Raw genomic sequence first — 21,361 nt, 5'->3', positions numbered from 1 at the left:
CAGTTTGATGGCCCAGAAAATGGAGGCTTTTGCTTAAATCTGTGAATCTGTGTCATTGCCAAATCTAAATGTTGTCTCAATGCTGCCAAAGCATTCTCAGCTTTTCTGTAGGACACTGGTTAGCCCCAGTGCACACCAACCCAGTCCATGTGAATGGTGCCTGTCAGGTGCAGCCACCAGATGGGTAAGCTGCCACTCCGCCCCAAGCCCCTGCACCCACCCGCCTTGACACTCTGACCAGAGGACATTCCTCTTGCAGGGCCTGAACTGTCATGCCCGCTCATCTTCTGGGTGGTGTTTATGCTCTTGCTCACAAGGGCTCTTTCCTTTGGCCCTTTGGAGGCCTCCGGCTCCCTGGCCCGTCCCTCCTCCTCTCCTGTTTTCTGCGTTGTCGTCACGTGTCTGAAGATTCATAAGCTGATTCTGAAGGCTGATCTCCTCACCTAAAATAGCAAGCTCAGCTGACTGCAGGGCTTGGCCTCTCAAGGCATGCACAATCAGGGTCTCGGCTGAAGCCAATTTCCTGCCCCCTCCCCACCACCCAACCTCAGCCCCAGGACCAGAAGTTTTCTGTCCTTCCTATTTTATTCCGTAGAGGTCTCAACTTTCAGTTTCATTATGAGACAGAAATGAGTGACATCTCCTGAAGGGCTCTCTGATGACCGACTGCAGATAAGTACCCACCCCTCCAAGCCTTCTATCACCACTGCAAAAAACTCACAGTGGGCAGTGACTGCACATTCATCATCATCAGACATCCATCCATCCAGAGAACCAGGGCTGTCCTCCAGGCTGGGTTCAGGGGCTGGGGAGAAGCAGACTGAGAAGTCAAGGCAAGGCCTAGAACTCTGGGAAGATCAGGAAAGCACAAACTATGGCTTTAATAAACAATGAAATAGATTTAAGAGCTATTTTGGGCCGGGGGTGGTGGCTCACACCTGAAATCCCAGCACTTTGGGAGGCCAAGGGGGGCAGATCGCCTGAGGTCGGGAGTTTGAGACCAGCCTGACCAACATGGAGAAACCCCATCTCTACTAAAAATACAAAATTAGCCGGACGTGGTGGAGCATGCCTGTAATCCCAGCTACTTAGGAGGCTGAGGCAGGAGAATCGCTTGAACCTGGGGGGCGGAGGTTGTGGTGAGCTAAGATCATGCCATAGCACTCCAGCCTGGGCAATGAGTGAAACTCCGTCTCAAAAAAAAAAAAAAAAAAATAGAAAAGAAAAGAAAAAAAAGGAGCTATTTCAATCCACTGGGACGGATTTCTTTCTATTCTCTCTGCATCAGATGGAGCAGAGCTTCCAGATGGGGGTTAATATGAGCTGTCACTTCTCACTTGGCATCGCATATTCTTTACTCACTTTCCTTTTTTTTTTTTTTTGAGATGGAGTCTTACTCTGTCACCCAGGCTGCAGTGCAGTGTGCGATCATGGCTCCCCACAGCCTTGAACTCCTGGGCTCAAGGGATCCTCCCACCTCAGCCTCCTGAGTAGCTGGGAGTACCTGGGACTATAGATGCATGCCACCATGCCTGGCTAATTTTTTAATTTGTTTGTAGAGATGTGGCCTCCCTGTGGTGCCCAGGCTGGTCTTAAACTCCAGTCCTCATGTGATCCTCCTGCCTGGGCCTCCCAAAGTGCTGGGATTATAGGTGTGAGCTACCATGCCCAGCACACCACTTTTCTTTGCTACACCCCATCCCTCTTTCAGTTTCTTAAGCTTTTCACCTCAGGACCTTTGCACACACTTTCCCCTGGGCCTGAAAGGCCGCTTCTCCTGCTGGCCAACTCCTATCCACCCTGCATCTCATTGTGTCATTTCTGGTGGGAAACAATCCCGCACCCCCTGCCCTGGGTTGGGTCTCCCTCCTGTGGTGTTCCTTTCCTTCCATATCCTAAATGTATTTCCGTGTAATTATTTAATCCATCATTTATTTATGTTCTGTTTGTAAACGTCATGAGGACAGGGACCATACCTCCAGTACCTGCTATGTTATTACATTGTCTGGCAGAGAGCAGGATATCAATACATGTTTGGTGAATAAGTGAGAAGCAAAGAATCAACCGTTCCTCCATCGGCAAGTCTTCCATAAATGTCTGGCGCGGGGGAGGTCAGCACAGGTTCCGCATAGTTCCTGCAATCAGGGAATCTGCAGTGGAGCATATTCTTGGAAATGAGAGTTGAAACACTGAGCATGAGAAGTGCTGGGGACGCGGAAGCGCCGGTGCTAAGGTGTTTTCCTTGAGCTCCTGCATCCAGTTTCTGAGACAGTGCATCCCAGTCCTATTTTTGTCCCAGAGGGCCCCTTGGGGTGCTCCATTGTCATCCTTAGTTACTGACCCCAGGAATCTGGTCCTCTTTCTGCACGCCAGCTTTCCCCTAGAACTTCTCAGTCCACTCTCCTGGGTGCTTGCATCCCCTTTCGGTCTTTTTCATCTCTGCTCTGGTTGTCTTTTCTTTATCCCATGCTGGCGCCCACCCAGGAGGCCTCCTTTCCTCCAGTCTTAGCCAGCTCATCATCCTGACAATAACTGAGTTTAAAGATCCATTATTTTCATTTGCATGTAAAAGGTCATCCTTTTGGCCCCCGGACAATCTGTTGCTTGTATTACAACTTTAAAAATATTTATGACTCCTGAATTTACATTTTAACACAGACCTCGCCAGGTTCCACGTTTGGGGGATGGAGTCACCCAAATCTCACCATTTGCGCTGGGGGTGAAGAGATGCCGCCTAGGAGGGCTGCTCTGGCATACCTATAGAACAGTTTCAGATGCAAATTGATGTTCTTGGTTGAATGGGGGTGGCGAGGGCCATACACACAGGCATGCACAGACCCCAGTCCTTAATCTTCATCCCACAGAGACAGACCCTGACCTCGTCCCCTACTTGGCCAAGAAACTGGGGAAATATCAGGGGGTCTTTGGTCAAATTTTTTTTTTTTTTTTTTTTTTAGAGACAGGGTTTCACCATGTTGGCCAAGCTGGTCTTGAACTCCTGACCTTGTGATCTGCCTGCCTCGGACTTCCAAAGTGCTAGGATTACGGGCATGAGCCACCGCGCCTGGCCTATGGTCGATCTTATTCCAAGCCCTGTTTGGGGTTGTTTTGAAGGTGGAGATGGCCCTGTTCCCCATCTGGACCCACTTCCTCTATGGCAGCCGTCACTTGAACTTTTGCAGATCTCTAGGGTAACTTACCCTCAGCTTGGAACTTCCTGGTGTATCCCTGTCCACAGATTGTTTTTCCTTGTGAGACTCAGTTTCTCTCTATAAAACGGGGCCAAAAGTCTACCCCTTACCTGCTCTTCACACGGGAGGAGGTAAAGGCACACTTGATTTTTTTGTAGAGATGGGGTCTCGCTATGTTGGCCACGCTGGTCTTGGACTCCGCGGCTCAAGCGATCCTCTTGTCTCTACCTCTCAAAGTGCTGGGATTACAGGCTTGAGCCACCATTGGCCTGAAGGCACACTTTCATCATCACAAGGAGAGGGGAAGAAAGAGGTCGTGGGTCTCCCAAGACAGAGGTTCACTGTGCATCAAGGCTGGCCCAGGGGCACAGGCACAATCTCTGTGCCAAGGGGAGCCAAGCATTGTCCTCCGGAGTGCGGTTCCCAGTTGGATGCGCTAGACGGAGGGATTTCTCGTGGTGGTGAAAGCAGGAGCTTCTTGGAGGCAGGCAGGGAACACCCATGCTGTTTGAAGAAGAGGGGTGGAGCCACTGGGAAGAGGTGGGAGGGGCTGCTCTCCATCCTTCCCATCCTCTCCTCCTCCGGAGTCTCCTTCCTCTTTCTCCTGGACTCCCTTGGGGTGGCCTTCAGGAGGGATCTGCCAGCGCCCAGGTGTGACTCTCGAGGAATATGAATCTTAATGTGTGTAGATGATGCCGAATGTTGCTATTCAGCTTTTTCATGTGAACCCGTCTCCGGAAATGTGGTGGCTTTCAGTCCTCTGTGCAGAAGAATCACTAGGGAAGCTTTTAAAAAATACCAGACCGCTCCCCTGCACCCCCAAATATACCAGAGCCCAAGTCCAAGGAATGTGACTTAATGGGCCTGGGGCGGGGCCTAGACACCTGTGGCTTGTAAAAGTTTCCCAGGTGATTCTAAGACGTAGCCCAGGCTGCATCCAGCCTGCATTCAGTTGGGCCTTCTGCAGTCTGTGCAGATGGAGGTGCTGCTGAAGTGATCCTTTGGAAAGTGAGCAGCTGAAACTGGCCCCTGGTCAAAAGTGGGAGAAGGGCAAATAGAAGTGTCTGGTAGGAAGGTGGCAGGTGAGGTGTGGTTGGAGTTCCAGCATGTTCAGTGCAGGGAGCAGAGGCTGAGAAGGGTGTGTGATGCACCTGCAAATACGGCCACCAGGGGCCAGGAAGCCGAGGTCGCCTTGCAGTCCTGCTCCAGAAACTTCTCCCTCTCAATTGGCCTTTTCCCGCTTCTGTTTTCTCTCTCCTCCCCTAGGAGGCTGTAAGTGAAGGACAGGTTTAGTGTAGTGGGCCTGGCTCAGCCACTTGCTGGAACCTGGATCCAGGGTATTAGCGTCTCTGAAGTCAGGTTTTTCATCTGTCGAATGGGGGGAAAGTGCTTGCCCACCTCATAAGGCGACTGAGGCTTACACCAGGTCATCTGTGGAGCTCAGCTGTGGCTGTTGTTTTTACCTGGTCTTCCTCTTGATGGCTGCGGAACTCAGTGTCTGTTGGCTATGGAACCCGTGAGGCCCGCGTTTCTGCATCTTCTGCAATAGGGACAGTAATAGGTGGTGCACAGAGTGGGAGGGAGTTAGAAGGGAAACGACAGAGCACAAAAGAGGCAGCTGAGAAGTTGGGTTCCTCTGCCCTTCCTCCCTCTGTCTCAGCTCCATTCCCCCCACTACTCTTTCCCCTCAACAGCGCTCCTCTCGTGGTCCCGCTGAATAGTCATCCATTTGGCGGCTCTGGCTGGAGCTTTTGGTTTAAAGAGGAGGCCAGGAGATGTAGAACAGCGATAAGGAAATGCACATTAGAGATAAAGGACCCGCTTAAATCAGTCACAAAGACCTGTCAAAGAACAGTTCTGAGTGCCTGTTCCTAATGCTCCCTCTGTGGCAGGACTGGAGCCCCAGGGAGAGAAGGGAACTAAGCAGCTTCTCGCATCCATTCATTCAACCACTGGGCAAACACTGACCCAGCAGTTATATAGAGAGCGGCACCCACAGCGTTTGGTGACGAGACCGCCTCTGCCATTGGGAGGTGTATCCTAGTGATAGAGACACTCAAGTCCTGCAGCATTTCAACACAGTGCACCACGTGCTGAGACAGGGGCTCAGCCCAGGGAGGTCACCTGGCCTTCGTGAAGCCGGAAGGGAAAGCTCTTCCAGGCCCAGCGGGTGTGTGCACCTGTGCAAAGGCCTGTGTAAAGCACGAGCCTGGCTGGTTTGGAGAACTGCAAAGAGGTCAGTACGAGGAGCTGGAGGCTGTACCGGGGGGGCAATAAAGAGAGGCCAGTGTGGCGGGGCGGGGGGAGCTTTTGGAGTTTTCAGAAGGGAAGTGATACGATCTGATTTGCTTTCCTAAGGTCTCTCATCCAGAGTGCAGAAAACACTGGCAGGGATTGTGGCTGGAGAAATGAAACGGAATCCTGGGTGATGCAGGTCCTCAGGCAGCAGGGCTTTTAAAAGATTCTGAGACAGCCAGTCCTCCCCTCCCTGCTGCTGGAGGAAGGCTCTTGAGAACAACACAGCAACCATCAGACCAGGAAGGGCAGGCAGTCCTCCTGCTGTCCTGTCAACAGGTGGAAATAAAACTCCTTCACCTCAACAAGGCCACGGACCCCACATCTGATGTATAGAAAAGGCTGGCCAAAACATGCACAATCACACGAGAGGCCCTTTCTTTCCTACTTTTTTAAAAAGTTTTCATTATTATTTTTTAGAGATATGGTCTTGCTCTGTCGCCTGGACTGGAGTGCAGTGGTGTGATTATGGCTCACTGCAGCCTCAAACTTCTGGGCTCAAGCAATTCTTCTGCTTCAGCCTCCCAAAGTGCTGGGATTACAGGTGTGAGCCACCACGTCTGGCTCAGAGGGCCATCTTTTGTCTTTGGATTCAGAGCCCGCTTTGAAGGTGGCAAGTCACAGATGTTGGCATAATTGATGATGATTCCTGGGGCAGCAAAAGGAAAGGACCAAAATACAGACAGTCTCACCAGGCATGACAGCAGTGATAAAGAAAAAGCCACTCCCTTTTCCCCTCAAAAAAGAAAATGAAAAATAGGAATGGAAGAAAAAAAACTACGGAGAGTTGTAAAGATAAATGTCGGTGCTTGCAAAGTGTGGGAGTCTGGGCATGGTGGCTCACGCCTGTAATCCCAGCACTTTCAGAGGCCGAGGCAGGCGGATCAGTTGAGATCAGACGTTCCAGACCAGCCTGGTCAACATGGTGAAACCTCCTCTCTACTAAAAATACAAAAATTAGCCAGCAGGCTAATTTTTATATTTAATTTTTAAATTAGTGGCAGGTGCCTGTAATCTCAGCTACTCAGGAGGCTGAGGCATGAGAATCACTTGAACCCGGGAGGTGGAGGTTGTGGTGAATGGAGATGGCACCACTGCACTCCAGCGTGGGTGACAGAGCGAGACTCCCATCTCAAAAAAAATCAAAAAAAGAGTGTGTGGGAGACGAGAAACAGAAAGATGGGAGGCAAGTGGCTTGGGCTTGATCCCTAGGGATGTTTCAGTGTTGCACTGAAAATGAGGAGCTAGGCCGGACACAGTGGCTCACGCCTGTAATCCCAGCACTTTGGGAGGCCAAGGTGGGTGGATCACAAGGTCAGGAGTTCAAGACCAGCCTGGCCAAGATGATGAAACCCCATCTCTACTAAAAAATAGAAGAATTAGCCCAGTGTGGTGGTGGGCGCCTATAATCCCAGCTACTTGGGAGGCTGAGTTGGAGAATTGCTTGAACCTGGAAGGCAGAGGTTGCAGTGAGCCAAGATTGCGCCATTGCACACCAGCCTGGGCGACAGAGCGAGACTCCATCTAAAAAATCAAAATAAAAAATAAAAAAATAAAAAAAGTCAGGGGCGGTGGCTCATGCCTGTAATCCCAGCATTTGGGAGGCCGAGGCAGGCAGATCACCTGAAGTCGGGAGTTCAACACCAGCCTGACCAATATGGAGAAACCCCGTCTCTACTAAAAATGCAAAATTAGCCGGGCGTGGTGGCACATGCCGGTAATCCCAGCTACGCAGGAGGCTGAGGCAGGAGAATCGCTTTGAACCCAGGAGGCGGAGGTTGCAGTGAGCTGAGATTGTGCCATTACACTCCAGCCTGGGCAACAAGAGTGAAACTTTGTCTCAAAAAAAAAAAAAAAGAAAAAAAAGAAAATAGAGAGCTAAATGCAAACAAACAAGAAGACCTCGCCCAGGCTTATCCATTTGCTGTTGGCATTTATCATGATCTCCAAGATTGTGGTGTGATTGCACAAGTGGAGTGCTGCCTGATTCCAGGAGGCACTGTGTGCCCTGCTGGCATTGTAGGCTCACCTATTTATGACAAGTTTTGGCCAGTGGCACACAAGAAGCCACACAGTGAATGGCTGGGCTGACTGGCCACTCCTTGCAAGGCACCCCGATGTCATTTGCCTCTTCTCTGTTACACCAGGTTGAGGAGACCTAAATGTCTAACAAACACTCATACACCCAAACACCCACTCTTTTCCTCCATACTTTCAATCATGCGTGCCTTCCCGCAGCGGACATTTGGGTCCTTCCTCTGAGCCTGGCACTATGAAGACCCCAAGGTAAACAACAGTTTTCCATCTGCTATGTGAATATATATGAAACGAACAGTCATAGAAATCTATGACAGCCGGGCGTGGTAGCTCACGCTTGTAATCCCAGCACTTTGGGAGGCCGAGGCGGGCGGATCACGAGGTCAGGAGATCGAGACCACGGTGAAACCCCAACTCTACTAAAAATACAAAAAAATTGGGGCCAGGCGCGGTGGCTCACACCTGTAATCCCAGCACTTTGGGAGGCCGAGACGGGCGGATCACAAGGTCAGGAGATCGAGACCATCCTGGCTAACACCGTGAAACCCTGTCTCTACTAAAAATACAAAAAAATTAGCCGGGCGCGGTGGCGGGCGCCTGTAGTCCCAGCTACTCAGAGAGGCTGAGGCAAGAGAACGGCGTGAACCCGGGAGGCGGAGCTTGCAGTGAGCCGAGATTGCGCCACTGCACTCCAGCCTGGGCGACAGAGCAAGACTCCGTCTCAAAAAAAAAAAAACTTAGTAGGAGGCACATGGCATTTTTTCCTTCTTGCAGATTAAAGCTTTGAGTTTCATGGATATTAAGACATTTTCTTCAAAACCACATAGCAGTTCAGTGAAAGAGCTAACTTTTCTGCTTCCTAAAAATACTTTGGTGTTTCAAAACACAAGCTCCCAGTGTCTGGAAAAATCACTTATGCCTGGTAACGTCTATTCCTGGGCTCCACCTTTGCTAATCGCGTCTTCCTCCAGGGATCTGCTTCCTTGTGCCTGGTGACTCCCCCACTACTTCGAAGACCTTCCATTTCCTTGCTGCCAGGGAAAGCGGTGTGGCGGAACCCACCTGGGCCTGCAAGGCCATGCTATGCTTGTTACTAGCTGCGTGACCCTGGGCAAGTTACCTTACTGCCAGGTGCTTCAGGGTACTCCTCTCTCAAGTGGGGATTGCAATAGTCCCTACCTTATAAGATTGCTGCAAGGATTAAATGAGTATACACACACACACACACACACACATATATTTGTATATACTCATTTATAGGTATATATTGCTGTAAGGATTAAATGTTAATGTTTTATATATATATACACACACATACATATATAATTCTTAATATGCCTTAGCAATTATTATTTCCACTTTCTTAACTCTGGGGGTCAGAGAATCTTATTTACCTCATATAACAATCATATATGCAGCACTTTATTTTTTTTATTATTATTTTTTTGAGACGGAGTCTCGCTCTGTTGCCCAGGCTGGAGTGCAGTGGCGCGATCTCGGCTCACTGCAAGCTCTGCCTCCCGGGTTCACGCCATTCGCCTGCCTCAGCCTCTCCGAGTAGCTGGGACTACAGGCGCCCGCCACCACGCCTGGCTAATTTTTTGTATTTTTAGTAGAGATGGGGTTTCACCGTGGTCTCGATCTCCTGACCTTGTGATTCGCCCGCCTCGGCCTCCCAAAGTGCTGGGATTACAAGCGTGAGCCACCGCGCCCAGCATATGCAGCACTTTAAACCATTGGTAACTCTGCTATACTCTGTTATAGGTTGTGCATAGCATATAATTCATGATATTGGTGTGAAGAAAGGGATGTTTTAATGAAAATACCTCTCAAGTGTTTGTGTAGCCATAGATGATCTTTAATTCTGAAAACCTTTCCTGTCTCCAATTCTGAGGTCATAATCCACCTGTCTCTTCAGGCATCTTTCTGTTGAGGTTTAGTTTTGTCGTCACTAAAAGATGCCTTTGTCCTCTTTTTCTGCCCTGCAGATTTTCAGGTTCTGAACACAAGCCCAGTTTCTGCTTCTGATGATCATTTTCAATAGAGCGTAAAAAACAGAGCCCTGTTCCACATTTTTTCGGCCTCTGCACTTGGCAAAATATTCTTCCCGAATGGCCTCACGTGTGCTCCCTATGGTCACACCTTTTCAGCTAGGCAACACTCAGAGTCACACCTGAGTGGAGGCTGACGCCCCTTTGGCGGCAACTCCAGCCATAAAAAGTCCTGCTTGGAGCTGGTTTTAGCCACAGAGGGCCAATAAATGGCCCCTTCTGAATGTGGTGCCCCTGCACCTCTGCAGAACCTGCTGCCGGCCTCCGGGATCTAATTGGGCTCTGATTCACTGCTCCCAACCCCACATCCAGGTAAGTGTGCCCAGCTCTTGTCTCTGCTTCCACCTCAAGATCTGAGTCTCCACTCCCCAGAACCCCGCAGGTTCTGCTTGACAAGGACCTGCAGTCCTCAGCCAGCTGCCACACCCTTGCCAAGGTGTGACTTGGAGTCCTGGAGCCATCTTCGGAGATGTGAAAATTAGCTCCTACTTTTAGCTAAAGCGTCTGGAAAGAAAAGCTTGATCTTTAGCTTTGACCTCGTATTTAAAAAAACCCTTCAAGGGGAACATCGCACACCCGGACCTGTCGAGGGGGTGGGGGGCTGGGGGAGGGATAGCATTAGGAGAAATACCTAATGTAAATGATGTGTTGATGGGTGCAGCAAACCAACATGGCACATGTATATCTATGTATCAAACCTGCACATTGTGCACATGTACCCTAGAACTTAAAGTATAAAAAAAAAACACGCAAAAAACCCTTCACATGATTTACTTTCAGAATTGGTGGTTTCCCTTTGTGCAGCGCTGGAATCCATCTTGTTTCTCCTTATTACTTGCAGTGCATTCTGCTCCCTCTGACCTTCAAAAACTTAGTGTTAAACTCTTTTTTTTTTTTTTGAGACAAAGTCTCACTCTGTCACCCAGGCTGGAGTGCAATGGTGCAATCTCAGCTCACTGCAACCTCCGCCTCCCAGGTTCAAGCAATTCTCCTGCCTCAGCCTCCCGAGTAGCTGGGATTACAGGTGCACACCACCACACCTAATTTTTGTATTTTAGTAGAGGCTGGTCTCAAACTCCTTACGTTGCGATCCACCCACCTTGGCCTCCCAAAGTGCTGGGATTACAGGCGTGCACCACTGAGCCCGGCCTAGTCTTGAACTCTTGATGAGGGAATCCCTGACCCCTCTGTGTTTTCACTTTGGGATTTCTTCCTGTTTATTAAATGAATGACCTTGGTACTTTTTGGAGAAAATGACGAAAAGGAGCACCAAGGCTGCAGATGTATGGGAGCTGCAGAATTGAAAGTGCCGTGGGCTCTGGGAGGTAGATTTGGGGTCTGGGGGTAGATTTGAGTGGGACTGGGGAGGAGTGGGGTGCGATCGAGTCTTTAGACCGTGTGTGTGACATGGAGGTCCCTGGTGTAGCCTCCCATGTCTGCATTTCTAATTGGCTTGGATGAGGCATCCCAATAGTTACTTCTAAGAATAGTCACGGCTAATATTTATCAAGAGCTGACTATGTGGCAGGTACTTTGCATGTGTTTTTCCTTTAATTCTGACAATGGACCCTCTGTGATGGGTGCTTTTATTATCCACATTTTCAGATGAGGAAACTGAAGTATAGAGAGTTGAAACAACTTGCTGGAGGCCCCACTGCTACAGCGCTAAGGCCAGGCACAAAGTGAGGTCTGACTCCCACCGTCCTGGGCACAGGAACCTTGTCTGCTCCGCTTGTCCCTCGGAGCGCTGTTCTTCCTGGTCCTCTTCACACCCCAGCTCTTGTCTCCCACCTCCTGCCCACTGTACTGTCCTGTCCCCACATCCCTGATTTACCCCCTAAAACATATATTTTATGATAGCTACTTTTTACCCTCTGTCTAATGGGTTGCCCCACAGTCCGCAATCACATTTTGAGGAAGGAGAACTTCCCAGAGTTCATGAACAGATTTTGGAGTGCCTCTTTGCGGTGCTTGTTTCCAAAACTAACATGCTGTGGACCTTTCAAAGACACAGCACACACAAACACACACACCCTCCCTCCAACACAAATAAACCCACATGCGGCCGGGCATGGTGGCTCACGCCTGTAATCCCAGATACTCAGGAGGCTGAGGCAGGAGAATTGCTTGAACCTGGGAGGTGGAGGTTGCAGTGAGCTGAGATTGCGCCATTGCACTCCAGCTTGGGCAACAAGAGTGAAACTCTGTCTACAAAAAAAAAAAAAAAAAACCCCACATGCACATAAACTGAAACACACACGAACACACAAACACCCACGTGAACATGTGCATAAGCCCCCCGCATCAAACTCAAATGCACACGGCAAGCATGCATGTAAGCCACACACTTGCCGCTCCGGCTGCCTCAGCACTGCGGTGCCCCTCTCCCCGGCCTCTCGTCGGATCCCTGGTGCACACTGGAGGGAAATAAAACCTACCCTAACAGGAACTGAAACAGTTGGTGAGCTTTTCCGGTGCTCTGCACAGATGCTGGGGCACTGAGCAAACAGCCCTCAGTTTCTGGAGCTGTTCCGAGGTAACTGGGGTCCTTTGGGAGCTGTGGGATGATGAGGTTCAGGAGGTAGCTGAGAAGTCCGGAGCTTGGGCTTGATCCACCTGCGCCTCTCCCTGTCTCCATCTGAGATGGGTCTGAGACTCTCAGTGGAGGAGTCACAGGCTTTCTCCCAGCAGGCTTTTGAAAATGGGCCCAAGGGCATTTACTCAGGACCACAGATGCATGTGGCCTACTCCACTCTCAACCAGGCTGGACTGCGGTGGCGCAATCTCGGCTCACTGCAACTTCTGCCTCTTGAGTTCAAGTGATTCTTGTGCCTCAGCCTCCCTAATAGCTGTGATTACAGGCGCCTGCCACCACGCCCGGCTAATTTTTGTATTTTTAGTAGAGATGGGGTTTCACCGTGTTGGCCAGGCTGTCTTGAACGACTGGCGTCAGGTGATCCGCCCGCCTCGGCCTCCCAAAGGGCTGGGATCACAGGCATGAGCCACCACACTCGGCCTCCTTTCTTCTTAGTCTGGAAGCAAACTACTTTATGAAGTTTTCATGCATCTTCTTTTAAAAGTAAAAGGAAAATCTTGTGGAGGAGAGAAGATGAAGTAGATATAGCAATAAATTGTGGACAGGGATTGTTTTTTCTAGTATTCAACCAGGTGGGTCTTGACCAGCATTAGATAAACTTCTCTCTGGCAGCCTGGAAAAGTTCACAGTTGCTGGGACACAAATGCTTTTGGGGTCTTTCTTGGAGACGATGGAGTTGAAGATTTGGGAGCTTGATGACCTTTGTTATGTGTCACCAGGGAGACAGGGACAAGGGGAGGGGCTGTTGATGGAGAATGCGGCATGGGGTAGGTGGGACGGTGACGTAGAAGTCACCATGCTCCTGCCCTAGAGATTTTAGTAGCAGGCAAACACCGTGGTCAAAAAAGAGAGTCAAGGACTTAATGAAGTTAAAGAGGTTCTTCTGAAGTCCAGCACTCTGATTTTGGGAGTACAGCTTCTACCATAACTGCATATTGCTGATACTAGTTCCTTCTTAAAATTTTCTTTGCTATCTGATATACTACAGAATAACTGAGCTGGGAAGAATCTTGGATATTAAAATGATTTAATGAGTAGCAAACTTTCCATTTTTGTCATATCCTTGCACCTCTATTTACTTAATATTTTTCTTTAACTTAAAAATTTTTCAAGGCCGGGCACGGTGGCTCACGCTTGTAATCCCAGCACTTTGGGAGGCCGAGGCAGGCGGATCACGAGGTCAGGAGATCGAGACCATGGTGAAACCCCGTCTCTACTAAAAATACAAAAAATTAGCCGGGCGTGGTGGCAGGCACCTGTATTCCCAGCTACTCAGAGGCTGAGGCAGGAGAATGGCGTGAACCCGGGAGGCGGAGCTTGTAGTGAGCCGAGATTGCGCCACTGCACTCCAGCCTGGGCGACAGAGCGAGACTCCATCTCAAAAAAAAAAAACTTTTTTTTCAACAAAAACAATAATAGTTATGATATCATGGGTTTGATGTGCTAATACATGTTTTAAAATTACCTATCTGTCAAAATAACCCCTATCCATTTGTGAGCCACCTAAGATTGTATTTATGCCAGTGATGATATTCACATTGCAATTTGGAAACCACTGATCTTGTCCAAGTTACCTTTTTTGTAGGCGAGGACACTGAGATCTGGAGACGTTAGTGATTTGCCCAAGGTTGCACAGTTAGAATGATACTAATTTGAGGCTGTTCCTAAGATCTCCTAATTTACAGTCTTGACATGTTCCAGTATGCTGTATCATACTTTCAAGTGTATAGAAACAATTGTTTTGTTTTCATTTTAAAAATTTTATTTACATATTTATTTTTGAGACAGAGTCTTGCTCTGTCACCCAGGCTGGAGTGCAATGGTGCAATCTAGGCTCACTGAAACCTCCGCCTCCCAAGTTCAGGAAGAGCTTCTCATGCCTCAGCCTCATGAGTAGCTGGGACTACAGGTTCAATCCACCAGGCCTGGCTAATTTTTGTATTTTGGTTTTGCTGTGTTGCACAGGCTGGTATCGAACTCCTGGGCACCAGTGATCTGCCCACCTCAGCCTCCCAAAGTGCTGGGATTATAGGTGTGAGCCACTGCCCCTTTGTAAATGTAATTCAAATAGATAACCCAGGTAAAGGAGCAGCATAGAGCCTTGTGTGGGGAGATGCTGAATTCATTTCCTTCCTTCAGTCCCTGCTCATTGCCACCCTGCACTGGCTGCTCTCTGCAAGTTTTGATAATCCTTTCTAATGCTAATGCTCTGAAATACCAAGATGCTGTACCTTGGTGTGGCCACTGAATGATTGACTGTGCTGTGCAAGGTACTCAATCTAGAGACTGTCAGTTCTGGGGCAATTTCCTGTATTCCTTATCTGCTTATTTCCTTCACCTGTTTTTTTTTTTTCTTTTTCCTTCTGAAATGTCTGTTATTTGGGTGTTGGATTTCCTCAACCAATAATCATCTCATTTTCTTTTCTCCTATTTTGCTTCACTTTTAAAAATATTTTCTTTAACTTCATTTTTAATATTGCTAGTAAATTTTTAAACATTCGACTCTGCTATTTTTAATTTCTGAAAGTTCTTTCTAATTCTCTATTTTTTTATCACCTCCTGTTCCTGTTTTACACACACAATGTTTTATGTCTTTAAGGATGTTAATTACAGTTCTTTCAGATTTTTCTTTTGTTTCCTGTGTTGCTTTGTTTCCTCTCAATTCCTTATCTCTGTGCGTTTTGTTTTGGTTTCTTTCTCAGGTTGAAGCATGTCTTATGATCTTGTGCTCTGGTTATATTTGTTATTTATTTATTTATTTTAACTTTAATCCATTTTTATTTGAGTCTCTCTCTCTCTATATATATATATGTGGTTTTTCTTTTTTTTTGAAGTAGAGTCTTGCTCTGTTGCCAGGCTGGAGTGCAGTGGTACGAACTCGGCTCACTGCAACCTCCGCCTTCTGGGTTCAAGCAAGACTCCTGCCTCAGCCTCCCGAGTAGCTGGGATTACAGGCACACGCCACATGGCTAGTTTTTGTATTTTTAGTAGAGACAGGGTTTTCCCACGTTGGCCAGGCTGGTCTCGAACTCCTGACCTTGTGATCCACTCGCCTCGGCTCTGTAAGTGCTGGGATTACATGCATGAGCCACCACACCCGGTCTTAGTTACTCTGAAATATATATAATATTGTTGCTAAGTATAGTCACCCTAGTCTACTATGAAACATTAAAACTTATTTTTTCTATCTAACTGTAGGTTTTTTTTTTTTCCTGGGAGTGGGGCCGATAGGGTTTCACTCTGTCACCCAGGCAGGAGTGCAGTGGCACCATCATGGCTCACTGCAGCCTTGACCTCCCAGACTCAAGTGATCCTCCCACCTCAGCCTGCTGAGTAGCTGGGAGTACAGGTGTGCACCACCACACATGGATAATTTTTATTATTACATTTATTTATTTATTTTGAGATGAAGTCTTGCTTCTTCCCCAGGCTGGAGTGCAGTGGTGCGATCTCGGCTCACTGCAACCTCCGCCTCCCAGGTTCAAGCGATTCTCCTGCCTCAGCCTCCTGTGTAGTTGGGATTACAGGTGCACGCCACCACGCCTGGCTAATTTTTGTATTTTTAGTAGAGATGGGGTTTCACCATGTTGGTCAGGCTGGTCTCAAACTCCTGACCTCGTGATCTGCCTGCCGATAAGTTTTAAATTTTTTGTAGAGATGGAGGTCTCGCTTTGTTGCCCAGGCCAGTCTTCAACTTCTAGGCTTAAGTGATCCTCCTGCCTCAGCCTCTTGAAGTACCTGTCTATTTGTACCCATAACCAATTTCTCTTCATCCCCTGTGTCTACCCCAACCCTTCATAGTCTCTGGTGTCTATCTTTCTATTCTCTATGTCCATGAGATCAACTTTCTTAGCTCTCACATATGAGTGGGAACATACGGTGTTTGTCCTCCTGTGTCTGGCTTATTTCATCTAACATTATGTCTTCTAGTTCCGTGCATGTTGGTGCAAATGATGTGATTTCATTTTTTTTTTTTTTTTTTGAGACGGAGTCTTGCTCTGTCGCCCAGGCTGGAGTGCAGTGGCACAATCTCGGCTCACTGCAACCTCCGCCTCCTGGATTCAAGCAATTCTCCTGCCTCAGCCTCCTGAGTAGCTGGGATTACAGGCGCCTGCCACCACGCTCAGCTAATTTTTGTATTTTTAGTAGAGACGGGGTTTCACCATGTTGGTCAGGCTGGTCTTGAACCCCTGACCTCGTGATCCACCTGCCTCGGCCTCCCAAAGTGCTGGGATTACAGGCGTGAGCCACTGCGCCCGGCCCGTGATTTCATTTTTTAATGGCTGAGTAGTATTCCATTGTGTATATATGCCACATTTTCTTTCTTTTTTAAATAACTGGCTTTTGCTTTCTTGTGTAATTTACACAGGAGAACCCCAAATTCCACACTTGGTTTTTCTCTTCTGCCTCCGTTATTCTTTCAATATGTATGTCAACAGAGATTGTTTCTCCCAATAGCATATGCGGTTTGATCCTCAACCAGGACACACAGGCCCTACAAAATCCCAGCCCTCCAAGACGGATGCCTGGGCCCTCCCATTTGACTGCACCCATGTCTGTTTGTACTGTGCTCTGCCCTGGTCCTGTCACCCCTGAGGCGTCCTTAGGGTAGGAATGCCAGACAGGCTCCGTGTGATGTGTCAACTCTGAATAAATACAAGAGGCTGCTAGGAGCCCCCAGCTGAGGATTGAGAGGCAGGCTGTATCTGGGCTCCATTTCAAAGAATGCTGTGATCCATTAGCAATGTCTGCCGTGGCAATACCCATTAGAAGTACCTGGAAGGAGGGTTTTGGGGAATGGGCTCAGAAAGGAACGAAGTGTGTCCGTTCCAGGCCGGGTGCTGTGGCTCACGCTTGTAATCCCAGCACTTTGGGAGGCCCAGGTGGGCGGATCATGAGGTCAGGAGATCGAGACCACAGTGAAACCCCGTCTCTACTAAAAATACAAAAAATTAGCCAGGCGTGGTGGCGGGCGTCTGTAGTCCCAGCTACGGAGAGGCTGAGGCAGGAGAATGGCGTGAACCCGGGAGGCGGAGCTTGCAGTGAGCCGAGATTGCGCCACTGCACTCCAGCCTGGGCGACAGAGTGAGACTCCGTCTCCAAAAAAAAAAAAAAAAAAGTGTGTGTGTTCCATTCTTGCCTTACGTGGCTGTTCTGCCACCCAGGCTGTGCTGTCTCAGTGGCCAGGTGGCTGAGGAGGAAGTCTGAAGGCCATAGAGTTGCAAATGGCTTCCCTGGGGTCTGCAGGAACAGCATAGGCCCCAAGCTAGAGGAAGCTTGGAGGGGCACCCATGCTGGGTCCTGCGGAGCTCTGCATACTACAGGCCACCCTGGCTTTAGCTCCTTATCCTTTGGAGTCCATCTCATCCTGGAGAAGACAGCTGGCTGGCCTCAGAGCGTTAGATGCAACTTGGGGATAAAAACATTTTTACATGGTATGGACCCAGAAATGGGCTTTACCTCTGAATAAACTTAGAAACTTTCCATCTCAACTAAAAGGGTGGATCTTCTATATGTTGCCAAGAAACCTAAACTGAGTACAAGGACAATTTTACTTTAATCAAGTTCCAGAATGAGGGTACACAGCTTCGAAAAGCAGTTTGTAGCAGAAGATGCGAGGGTGTGTGTAAAGCCATGTTTCTAGAATATACCAAAGGAAACACACACAACCCCAGCGTGGCCTTTTGCCAACCCTCGATGCTGCTCCCTACTGGGAGCAGGCGGCTACTTCGTCCAGCTGACTCTGAGAATGTAATGCTCCGTGAGTGTGTCCAGGTGTCTGTTGAAGTCCTCCACTCTCTGCTTGTGGGTTTTGGATGCTCTCTCTCTTTTTTTTTTTTTTTTTTTGAGACGGAGTTTCGCTCTTGTTGCTCAGGCTGGAGTGCAATGGAACAATCTTGGCTCACTTCAACCTCTGCCTCCCAGGTTCAAGCAATTCTCCTGCCTCAGCCTCCTGAGTAGCTGGAATTATAGGCACAGACCACCACGCCCAGCTAATTTTTTGTATTTTTAGTAGAGACGGGGTTTCACCATGTTGCCCAGACTGGTCTTGAACTCCTGACTTCAGGTGATCTGCCCGTCTCCGCCTCCTGAAGTGCTGGGATTACAGGCGTGAGTCACCAAGCCTGGCCTGGATGCTTTCTTGAGCATCCTTTCCATTGCCGCTTCTCCTGCATTTTCTCAAAGGCTGCCTGGGCCGGGGTCCGCTTGTCCAGGCCGTGCTGCTTCTCGTTATTTTTGTTCATTCCCATTGCTTCCGGGAGTTTAGCTTTGTCTTTGTCCTTCTTTTTCTTCTTCCACTTGGTCACTCTGAGCTCTGCGACGCCTTTTGGCTTTAGGAGTCCTTTTTGGACCTGCTTGTAGGCATCCACGACACTCCCCGGTGCTTCAGTAGATGGACTTGCCACGTTTTCTTTATCTGTTGATCTGTTGGTGGACACTTGGGTTGTTCCCATATCTTTGCTATTGTGAATAGTGCTGCAATAAGCACCAGAGTACAGGTATCCCTTTGACATGCTGATTTCCTGCCCTTTGGATAGATACCCAGTAATGGGATTGCTGGATCGTATGGTAGTTCTATCTTTAGTTTTTCGAGAAATATCCCTACTGTTCTCCATAGTGGCTGTACTAGTTTACACTCCCGCCAGTGGTGTATAGGAGCTTCCTTTTCTCTACGTCCTCACCAGCATCTGTTATTTTTTGCCTTTTAAATAATAGCCATTTTTTGAGATGGGGTGAGATGATCTCATTGTAGTTTTGATTTGCATTTCCCCAATGATTAGAAAAAATGTTGGCTGGACCTGGTGGCTCAGATCTGTAATCCCAGAATGTCGGGAGGTAGAGGCAGGAGGATCGCTTGAGCCCAGGAGTTTGAGACCAGCCATGGCAACATAGTGAGACCCTGTCTCTTCAGAAAAAAAAAAAAATTAGCTGGGTGTAGTAGTACTACACTCAGCTACTCAGGAGGGTAGGGTGGGAGGATTCCTTGAAACCGGGAGGTTGTAGCTGCAGCGAGCTTTGGAGTCCAACCATATGGACTCATGCTACTGCATTCCAGCCTGGGCAACAGAGTAAGCCCTGTCACAAGGAAAAAAAAAAAAGAAAGCAAGCAAAGCAAAGAAAAAATTCTGAGCATTTATTCGTATACGTATTGGCCATTTTGTAGGTCTTTGGGTCTTCGGCCATTTTTTTTTTTTTTTTTTTTTTTTGAGACGGAGTCTTGCTCTGTCGTCCAGGCTGGAGTGTGGTGGCGCGATCTCTGCTCACTGCAAGCTCCGCCTCCCGCGTTCACGCCATTCTCCTCCCTCAGCCTCCTGAGTAGCTGGGACTACAGGCGCCCGCCAACACGCCTGGCTAATTTTTTGTTTTTTTTTTTTTTTTTTTTTGAGACGGAGTCTCGCTCTGTCACCCAGGCTGGAGTGCAGTGGCGCAATCTCGGCTCACTGCAAGCTCCGCCTCCCGGGTTCTCGCCATTCTCCTGCCTCAGGCTCTCCGAGTAGCTGGGACTACAGGCGCCCGCCACCACGCCCGGCTAATTTTTTGTATTTTTAGTAGAGACGGGGTTTCACCGTGGTCTCGATCTCCTGACATCGTGATCCGCCCGCCTCGGCCTCCTAAAGTGCTAGGATTACAAGCGTGAGCCACCGTGCCCGGCCATTTTTTGTATTTTTAGTAGAGACAGGGTTTCACTGTGTTAGCCAGGATGGTCTCGATCTCCTGACCTCGTGATCCACCCGCCTCGGCCTCCCAAAGTGCTGGGATTACAGGCGTGAGCCACTGTGCCCGGCCAATTTTTTAAGTGAGATTATTTGTTCTTTTACTGTTGAGTTGTTTGATTTCCTTATATAGTCTGGATATTAGCTCCCCATCAGATAACTAATTTGTAAATATTTTCTCTTATTCAAGACACTGGCTGGGCACGGTGACTCACGCCTGTAATCCCAGCACTTTGGGAGGCTGAGGCAGGAGGATCACCTGAGGTCAGGAGTTCAAGACCAGCCTGGCCAACATAGTGAAACTCCGTCTCTACTACAAATACAAAAAAATTAGCTGGGCCTGGTGGCACATGCCTGTAGTCCCAGCTACTTGAGAGGCTCAGGCAGAAGAACTGCTTGGACCTGGGAGACAGAGGTTGCAGTGAGCCGAGAAAAGGCTGGGCACAGTGGCTCACATCTGTAATGCCGGTACTTCAGGAGTCTGAGGCCAGTGGATCACCTGAGGTCAGGTGTTTGAGACCAGCCTAACCAATGTGGTGAAACCCCGTCTCTACTAAAAATACAAAAAAATTAGCTGGGTGTGGTGGCACGTGCCTGTAATCCCAGCTACTCAGGAGGCTGAGGCAGGAGAATTGCTTGAACCTGGAAGGAGGAGGTTACGGTGAGCCGAGATCGCACCATTGTACTCCAGCCTGGGTGACAAGAGCGAAACTCCATCCTCCCCCCAAAAAAAGAAAAGAAAAGAAAAAAATAGGTTGTCTCTTCATTCTGTTAATTGTTTCTTTGCTATTTAATTAATTAATTTATTTATTTTTTCTGTTTTTTTGAGACGGAGTCTTGCTCTATTGGCAGGCTGGAGTGCAGTGGCACGATCTCGGCTCACTTCAACCTCCACCTCCTGGATTCAAGCAATTCTCCTGCCTCAGCCTCCCGAGTAGCTGGGACTGCAGGTGCGCGCCACCACGCCTGGCTAATTTTTGTATTTTCAGTAGAGATGGGGTTTCACCATGTTGGCCAGGATGCTCTCGATCTCCTGACCTCGTGATCCGCCCACCTCAGCCTCCCAAAGTGCTGGGATTACAGGGGTGAGCCACTGCGCCTGGCCAATTCATTTGTTTATTAGAGAGGATATCACTATGTTGCCCGGGTTGGATTGCAGTGGCGCAGTCTAGGCTCATTGCATCCTTGATCTCCCAGGCTCAGGTGAACTTCCCACCTCAGCCTCCCCAGTAGCTGGGACTACAGGTGTGCACCACCATGCCCAGCTAATTTTTGTATCTTTTGTAGAGATGGAGTTTCAACATGTTGCTGAGAATGGTCTTGAACTCCTGGGCTTAAGCAATCCACCTGCTGTGCCAGCACCTGGTCTTATTTTAATTAAATTAATTAATTAATTAATTTATTTATTTTGAGATTGAGTCTTGCTCTGTCACCCAGGCTGGAGTGCAGTGGCGCAATCTCAGCTTATTCTAACCT

General features: G+C 48.6%; 2 protein-coding genes across 13 annotated transcripts in view; one reads left to right on the top strand and one right to left on the bottom strand.

Annotated features, from left to right (window-relative positions):
• The window catches only part of ADA2 (adenosine deaminase 2), a 70,218-nt gene that overhangs the window by 17,314 nt on the left and 31,543 nt on the right, over positions 1-21,361 (top strand). For 2 of the 12 annotated variants that reach the window (XM_063623290.1, XM_063623293.1), the window contains exon 2: positions 9,512-9,886. The exons of 4 other annotated variants lie outside the window; for them this stretch is intronic. The gene's annotated coding sequence lies outside the window, so the exon portion shown is untranslated. Of the gene's footprint in view, positions 1-5,254; positions 5,428-9,511; positions 9,887-11,869; positions 12,111-21,361 lie in introns of those variants that run through there. 6 more of the 12 variants (XM_063623289.1, XM_063623294.1, XM_063623295.1 and 3 more) reach the window with 6 other exon arrangements.
• On the bottom strand, positions 17,625-18,787 carry LOC129467484 (protein FAM32A-like). The gene is made up of 3 exons (XM_055252006.2): positions 18,778-18,787; positions 18,309-18,588; positions 17,625-17,991 (listed from the first exon to the last, which is right to left on the bottom strand). The coding sequence occupies exons 1-3, from the start codon at positions 18,785-18,787 to the stop codon at positions 17,895-17,897; spliced, it is 387 nt and encodes a 128-aa protein (XP_055107981.2). The 3' UTR covers positions 17,625-17,894.

This window comes from Symphalangus syndactylus, chromosome 18 (genome assembly GCF_028878055.3).
Source record: "Symphalangus syndactylus isolate Jambi chromosome 18, NHGRI_mSymSyn1-v2.1_pri, whole genome shotgun sequence".
NCBI lineage: Eukaryota > Metazoa > Chordata > Mammalia > Primates > Hylobatidae > Symphalangus > Symphalangus syndactylus.
The sequence above is the reverse complement of the archived record's forward strand: the minus strand, read 5'-3'. Positions and strand labels throughout refer to the sequence as shown.

What these genes read in the sequence shown, in the direction of transcription:
- LOC129467484 (XM_055252006.2), bottom strand. An exon ending in TGGAAAGGATGCTCAAGAAA is followed by an intron (nt 17,992 to 18,308) that starts GCATCCAGGCCA and finishes AAAAAGAGAGAG; the next exon opens with AGCATCCAAAACCCACAAGC.